Source organism: Papaver somniferum, unplaced genomic scaffold (assembly GCF_003573695.1).
Source record: "Papaver somniferum cultivar HN1 unplaced genomic scaffold, ASM357369v1 unplaced-scaffold_81, whole genome shotgun sequence".
Classification (NCBI taxonomy): domain Eukaryota; kingdom Viridiplantae; phylum Streptophyta; class Magnoliopsida; order Ranunculales; family Papaveraceae; genus Papaver; species Papaver somniferum.
The window spans coordinates 7,723,934-7,732,167 of NW_020651082.1; the positions used below are offsets into that span (position 1 = coordinate 7,723,934).

The following is an 8,234-nucleotide window of genomic DNA, read 5'->3' on the forward strand; positions in this document are numbered from 1 at the left end:
CATTGAACATAAACTGTTACAACTGCTACTGCAACTAGATACCTCACCCATACTACTACTGACATTAAATTTGTGCATAACTCCATCATTTATAGGAAAAAAATTAGATGATTTTGCAGATTTTTTATGGATTTTTATGTACTGCAGATTAAAAAAAATGGAAGAGATGGTGGTTTTATAGTACATGGAGCATATTATGACCGTTCAAACGGTCATATTTGGTTGACAGAGCTGACATGTCAAATTTGCCATGCCATCATGGATAACGTGTACAAGTAGCCACGTGTAAAGGATTCCACGTCAGCTTTTGAGTTCAAAAGTCAAGACATAATCCTTAACACAAATTTGCACAAAGTAGCTGCCTCTGATAAAGACTACAGCTAGCTTTCCGAGTCCCAAAACCATACTACTCTTTAAAGCTCCCTCGTGCCTCACAATACTAGATGCACAAAACTTCAAAACAAAGAAAAACTAGTACATCCTCTTTATCTGTTTCAGTTCAGGCACAATAGACAACATAGACCCTAATATATTAGTCAAAAGTCCCAACTCTTTTGTCTCGTTTCTATCAGTCTTCTACACTTCAACACTCAAACTTCTGACGCTTCACGCTTCAGTCTCTCTTTGGTATTGTAAAGGTGAAGAGGGTCATTGTACGAGTAAAGTAGCTGCCTGATAAAGGCTACATCTTTCTGAGTCCCAAAACCATACTACTATTTAAAGCTCCCCCGTGCCTCACAATAATAGATGCACAAAACCTCAAAACAAAGAAAAACTAGTACATCCACAGGGTAATTTTCTCTCTCTTTTTTTCTCTTTCAACAAATCAAGAAGAACAAGTGATGGAAGAAGATAGAGAATTTGATAGCGTAAGCAAGCAAATCGATTTCTTATTTAACCAATTACAATCCCTCAAACAGAAAGCTCCATCATTTGAGGCTAAGTTGGAAGAAAAAATTACAAAACTTCAGCATATTTCAAAAGATCCCACAGTTGATGCATTGAATATACAAGAACCTGTGGATAGGTGTATTGAGAGATATCAAAATCAACTTGTCAAGATCAGAAGAGTTGGAAAGTTGGTTGAAACAAAGGATGAAACTGATTCAGGGGAAAGAATCACTTCTTTTGTCAATGTAAGTCACACTGATCAGAAACTTCTTTTATTATTAGATTTTGATTATTTATTTTGTCAATGTAATGCTTGATATTTTTCCATTGCTTTTGTATAACTTAGATTTTCGTTAATGCTCTATAGGGACTCTTGGGTTTACTGATATTGAAATTTGAATCTGTAATATGGTGTTTGGCCTTTTGGACTTTTTTTTGAGGTTTTTGGAATGTAGATATCAGTAACAAGCCTACTAGCTTACTCATTTTCTTTGCCCCCAAGTATGATTTGGGTACTTGCTTCTACTAGCTTACTCATTTTCTATGGCCCCAAGTGCTAATTGTCTATTCATTTGCAGATTCAGAAACTCGAAGAGCTGGAGAGGATTAAAAGTCTTGAAGATAAGTTGAAGAAGGAAGAAGAAAAAGTGTCTGATTTGGCGACCAATTTCGGGAATTGTCAATCTACCTTGCTAGAACTATCGGCCAAATTCGACCAATTAGCATCCGTTGATTTGGTTAATCGAGTCAGGGTAAGAATTTTGTATATATAAGCTTCATTCATTGTTACTGACTATGTTCTTATTGTTATTAATTTTTCTTCTTTCACCAGGATGAAATGGATTCTCAACTACGTAATGCCATTGACCAATCCAAGATGGAAATGTTAGAACAGTTAGTGCTTAATTTTATATTTTTTGAAATATTTTTTGTGTGAAATAAATAACTTGACATAAATAGTGGAAATTTTCTTTAGGATTAAATCAAGGTTTGAAAATTTTAACTTGGAGGAGAAAGTAAACAAGGAAAGAATGTTGACAGTGGAAGAGATGGAGAAAAGATTTGATAACATAAAGAAGGAAAGGAATGAGTTGCTGAAGGCATCGGAAGTAGCAAGTGACAATATCCGTCTCAAAGGCACTATCTTTGCTATCTTATTGGGACTTCTCGTTAATGTATCCATAACTCAAAGGTCTGCTGAGAAATTCTGGATGCTGATCACTTTAGTATCAATTATGCTGACGGGTACCGAGTTCATTGCATGGGGAGCCTTTAAGGAGATGCTGCGGGTGGATCAAGAGCTCAAATTACTGATGTTGAATGAGTTTCGATGGTACAGAGATTGGGAAGAGTACGATAACAGCCTCCCACAAAATATGAACCAACTTTTATTATTGAAGGTAAACGAGGTTCGAGATATTCATTTGAAATGGAACCGTAAACCTATCAATGATATTTGGGGGAAGCTTAAATCATACTTCACAGAGCCTTTTGAAATTAGACTTGTGAGGGACATTTCCGTGAATACTTGGCTGATTTTAACTTTTTGCATCATTTTCCAATTGATGCTGCCCGTCCAGCTGATCATATCTCTTCACGACTTTGGTAAGAGTTTTTTTACTTTTCTCAATTTCCTTTTCTTTTTTTCTTTATTAGATATAGATAAATAAATAATCTCAACATAATTTCTTTTAACAGCTAAAATCCTGAGCAATGCCCCTACTCCTGCCTCTCCCTCGCCTTCCATTTTACAACATTTTCTGGGTTTCTGACTTGATGCGCCCATGGAGTTGAATTCAGGTTTTCATGATTGTCAAGAAGGCCTTGTTTCTTTCAAGTAGTTAATTTCCCTTTGGATGCTGCATGTCCTCGTACCTTGCTAGAATTGAATTTCATTTTGCTGGTAGTTCATTCTCTTTGGATAGTATGTACTCAGTACCTTGCTTGTTATTTTGGTTTAATTTTAATTAGAAATATCGTTTAATTACATTATGGCACTATCTGTTTCGAGCCCAAACGAAAACATAATTACTGGCTTATTATTCTAACAAAAGATTTGAATGGATTTTAAAGTTCAGTCCACAAACAGACATTGCTCGTCATTTTAACGGTAGTTAATTTCCCTTTGGATGCTGCATGTCCTCGTACCTTGCTAGAATTGAATTTCATTTTGCTCGGAGTTCATTCCCTTTGGATAATATGTACTCAGTACCTTGTTTGTTTTCTCGGTAAGACGTTTCTTTCATTGTGTGCACCAAAACCTCATGTAGTGAACTGGCAATTAATACACTTTCGTGCTCATCCATAAATGGGTTGAGGAATTCTTTTACGGTTTAACAAAGATTTATGAAAATACATTGTAACAGCAAAAATAAAAACTAAACTCGAGTAAGAAGGAAGCAATACATTGTTCCAAAAGATTTGAATGGATTTTAAAGTTCAGTCCACAAACCCGTCGGAACCAAATTCTCTACAGCTCCAATAGTTATTTTAATCCTCTGCATTCAACAGATTAACCCCATCCAGCATAACTAAGCTAAAGAGAACACTTCAATTTCGATTGTATAAAACTAGTATATTTTAAAAAAAATGCTCTCCTCATTTTGGCTTAGCAAACTTCATGTGAGATCTCACTCTATTAACTGCCGAGGCGCCGAGAAAATGTTTTATGTCCTAGTCCACGTGTTTGTGGGTATTTGTAGGGATCAACTTTCTCTTCAGAAGAAGGTACAAAGAGATAACTAAGTTATTCTAACAACATGAACCATCAAGGGAGAAATATAACAGCACAGGCAAATATGGTTAGTCAGGGCGAAGACAAACCTTCCATGGATGAATAACGTAAGGGCGATGATATGCCAGCAATGAGAAAGGCGAAGAGTATCTTGTCAATGTCAAGGGCGAAAATAAGAATAAGAGGACTTCCTTGTATTTTATCTCCCACGCCAGTGTTGGCGCAGACGGTCCTAAACGAAGGGAATGAGTATAAAGTCACCCGATCAAGTCCGTCGACACTCAATTTTTGTAAAACCCCACTACCAAGTGCGAAGATACGGATAAAGTTACATCATTGTGACGAAGATATGGATAAAGTTAGAGCATCGTTTCATTCTATCGCACACAAGAGGTCACACAGATGGACAATGAGGCAAGGTGCAAGCTATAGGTCCTGTGCTCGAACCATACCTACTGCTCATTTTATTATTTTTGCTCAAAGATCATCCCACAACACCAAGCTTTTACGCATATAGCCCAAATGCAGCATAATAAGAAGAAAATAGAAAGATGAAAAGAAGAGACACAAAGAAAAGCAAAGAAGAAAAAGGCAACAATAAGAGAGAAAATAATGACAAGTAGAAGTAAAAGGCAAAAATAAAACCTTATGAGATAAGACCACGATAGGAGGCAATAAATGTTAAAACCCCTAATAGGGAGCTAGGCATCCAATTGTGGCGTGCATCCTAGTTCGCGTAAATGCAAGAGGCAATACAAATAAGGCCTAATGCGCGTCATAATTAGGGAAAACCTAGTAATGCATGTCTCAGGGGAAAGCAATACTATCCTAGAACCTGATCCATGGAGAGTTCGGGGAGAAACAAAATCTTATCCAGCAGAGACTCTTGGGTCACAAGCCCAGGGTAATAAGTTCTCTCCTAAGTAGTGTACAAACTCGATCAGGGCGCCGCGGTACACGGTTGAGCCAAGCGTGCCTGGGCGTCTGGAACGTTTCTAGCCATTCTTGGCAAGTCCTGGTTATGATACACTCGGTCCTCAAGAAACCCCAATTGGGGTGTGATCTCGTAACCACAAGCGATATCAGTGGAGGGATAAGAGGTCACGAAAACAACTGATTGTTGGTATCACCGGATGGGAAGAGCCCAACCTAACCCGCTAGGGGTAAGCTTCCTTGAAAGGGAAATCAGGTGGAATATAAAGGATGACACCCTCCACCAGGGAGCTGAATTATGTCAAAGACGACAATGTCATGGGGATTCTATTCAAGGGAGTATCTAGGCAAGTCGCATCGTCGCGTGAGAAATATCCTTCCGAGGCAATAATTCGAAATATGATAAGGCAAGATCAATGGACTATTACTTGAAAGAGTAATGGTCTCCTGAGAGTTTTTTCGACCGACCAAAAATAGTACCCCGGGGCAAGGATAAAACCTATTAAACAGGGGGAGGATGCATAAGACCTCTACTTAGGGAAGCGCATAAGACCTTGAAATAAACACAAAAAGACCTCATTTTGTCTTAGCAAACTTCATGTGAGATCTCACTATATTAACTGCCGAAGCGCCAAGAAAAGGTTTTATTTCCTAGTCCACATAAGATTGGCGGTCGGCAAGTGTTAGCTCGAGGCCTCCAAAGTCTAAGACTGTGTTTGTGGGTATGTTTCAGGATCAACTTTCTCTTCAGAATAAGGTACAAAGTGATAACTAAGTTATTCTGCAAAAAACTAGAAATAAAATTCAAGAAATTAAGCATAATTATGCTCCATAACTCTGCTATGAAAATCTTATGCCCAACTAAACTAACATTTTGATTGGTGGTCCTTACAATGCCTACAAGCATATAGACCTGGAAAGTTGATCACACATGTAAGCGCAACAATTTTATAGTTTGGACATGAAAAAGTAGACGACGAAACAAGTGAGGATTCTGCAACTCAGCCAATAGTAAGGATTCTCTCGACAGAGGACAAGAGAAAAATTTCCCATTTCCTTGCCGTTCAGAATCCAGATTAACTCTTCTGGGACTTTGGCATGTTTTATCCTATCGAAGATGTGCCTCTATATTAAAAGACAGAGTATGTGAATGAAACAAGATATAGACTGCTAAAACATAATAACAAAGTCTCATCTACGTCATTGAATTGAAGATATACATTTCATATCACAATAGGTAATATATTTTTGTTTATACCATTGTCAAATCATATATGCATAACGAGGAAAACAACTCCACCAAGATATTACAAAAAAAAAACATTTTCTTTCTTTCCGTCTTCAATTGAATAGATTTAGTTAACAAAAAAAATTAGGAACGTACCCACTAAAAAAGTGCATGACGCCTCTGCCATCTCTTTCGTAGAGGAATCTTTTGTGGGCTCCAGATTCCCTATTACGAAATCTTCCTGTTCCGCTGTTCCACCCAGTATCCAATCGACATGTGTCTAAATTTTTAACTTAAAAACTTACGGTTCTGCAAAATATATTGTTGACTAAATTAAAGATTTACTGAAGAGGAAAAAAAGGAAACAACTCAGATTTCCCTTATATCACTTTCTACCCTAGCATACTCCCTGGTACCACATTCATCTATTGATAGAATGATATTTTATTTTATTTTGTTGGACTATGGATAAACATCATTCCAACAAAAGATGAAGCATGGACTTCGTCCGCTTCACTTCTATATGAACTCAAAGGATTATCCTTTTACGGGAGCTTAAGGTTACAACTGATCGAGAGTTTTTGTTTTTGAATGCAAGGTTTTTTTGTTTGTTTGAGCATTCTCTTATCTGTCACAACCACAATATGTAGCAATGGTGATAACAGTCATATATAACTGATAGACGCATTTATGTGTCTATTTTGTTCTCAATTTTCTGTATTGTTAGAATCGATTAAGTACTTATTGTGTTATTTTGTGTTCTTGTAGGAAATTTTAGAGAAATAAGCCCTTGCGGCGAAATGGGCTCAAAAAGCAGTGTTTTACACCCCAGAGAAATGTACCGTAGGCACCCCAGAAATGCACCGGAAGCGTCCCAGAAATGTCCCGGAGGAACCCATAAAAATTACTATTTCCACTCCAATTAATATTCGCACCCCATCACTCTGGATAAGGGGCACCTTCTTCAAAAATTTGAATTTGTGTTTTTGGCGGGAAATGAAGTTTTCAACTGGAAGAATTTTGATTGTCAAAATGAATGGGTTAGAGTACGATTCAATCGCTGAAAACTGGCAGAAAGATGTGATTTGGCATAAGGAACAAAGTTTGGGTGTCGAATTTGATCGGAATTGGCTGGAAATATCGATTTGATTCTCGAGCTCAAAACAGAGCTACACGGACTGAACACACCCTGTACACGCTGTTGTGTGTGTTTTGGCTATGCATAAAAGTGATTAAGGGACGTTCGACGACTTACTAGGCGTGGGAGAGCTGAATTGGAGTGTGCAGAACCAATTCTAACGTGTGACAGAGTTAATTTTGGAAATTTTCGTTATTATTGGCAGCCGAGAATATTTGGATTAAATGGAGAATATATGCAATCAATGGTCGGATTTTTGGCTCCAATTCACTATAAAAACAAGGCAAAACAGTTTGGGAAAGGGTGTCGAGAGTCTGGGGGTCTGAGGAGAGCCAGAGAAGAAGAAATTCGAGATTTCCCAAACTCGGTTTCTGCTGCTGCTGATGATGATGAATATGAAGAACACGAAGAACGGACCTGCATCAACAGTCGTTTTTCAACAGTGAAATAGACTAACAGCCGTGGGTCGTAGGTGTGGGTCTTAGAGCCACAACGACAATAGCACTTCTTCTGTGTCGTTCATTTTGGACGCTTTTTGTGGGTCGCACATTCACTGTTTTATTATTTCATCTCCATTTTCATCCTTGTAAACACCCTTTGAACAATAAATAAATATTTTGAGCGTGTTTTTGACATGACGTGTTAAACCCCAAGCACTGGGACGACGGAGGAGGCCGTGTTTCATCCATGTGGTAATTTTAAATTAATTCTTTATTTACTTTTTGCACCAATTTTAATTGAATTAATATTTTAATTAATTATTTGTGATTTTATTTGATGGAGCATGCTTAGTCTTAGGGATTCTTGATGCGCCATGCTCATAAAATACAAGTAATATTTTATAGAATCTACTTTGGCAAAGAATAGAGTTAATATTTGTTTTGTTTTGAACTATAATCGCCTAGAATTAGATTTTGAACCACTTGAAAATGAAAGATGGCCGAATCTTTAGTCACAGTTTCTCGCACCAGTGTTAATATTTTTTGTATATATTTTTATTTTTAAATCTTTACAAGTCCGAGCAACGAACTTTTACTACCACTTTCAAAACTATAACAAAATGGCGTCGCCGACGCGGACTTGTATATAGATTTTTTTTTTTATATTATTTGTTCCTTTTTACTTTGTCTTTTTTTCTTTGATTTACAGGTTCGAAGTGGGGCATTAAGGACTTGGAGAGGAAAAAGCTTAAAGAGAAAAGCGAAAAGACAAGAAAAAAAAGGACAATTTTAGGATTTAATTTTTATTTTTTTTAGAGTGTGTGAGGAAAATTGTAATTTTTTATTTATTTATTTTGGATTTGGACTTTA

General features: G+C 37.1%; 1 protein-coding gene across 1 annotated transcript; it reads left to right on the plus strand.

Annotated features, from left to right (window-relative positions):
- The first annotated feature begins 742 nt into the window (after positions 1-742).
- LOC113345620 lies at positions 743-2,806 on the plus strand. The gene is made up of 5 exons (XM_026589385.1): positions 743-1,136; positions 1,470-1,643; positions 1,724-1,776; positions 1,868-2,496; positions 2,590-2,806. The coding sequence occupies exons 1-5, from the start codon at positions 843-845 to the stop codon at positions 2,661-2,663; spliced, it is 1,224 nt and encodes a 407-aa protein (XP_026445170.1). The 5' UTR covers positions 743-842; the 3' UTR covers positions 2,664-2,806.
- The last annotated feature ends 5,428 nt before the right edge of the window (positions 2,807-8,234 follow it).

Coding starts and splice junctions, on each gene's coding strand:
- LOC113345620 (XM_026589385.1), top strand. CDS start 843: ATGGAAGAAGATAGAGAATTTGATAGCGTAAGCAAGCAAATCGATTTC. Junction 1,137..1,469: donor GAATCACTTCTTTTGTCAAT/GTAAGTCACACT, acceptor ATTCATTTGCAG/ATTCAGAAACTCGAAGAGCT. Junction 1,644..1,723: donor ATTTGGTTAATCGAGTCAGG/GTAAGAATTTTG, acceptor TTCTTTCACCAG/GATGAAATGGATTCTCAACT.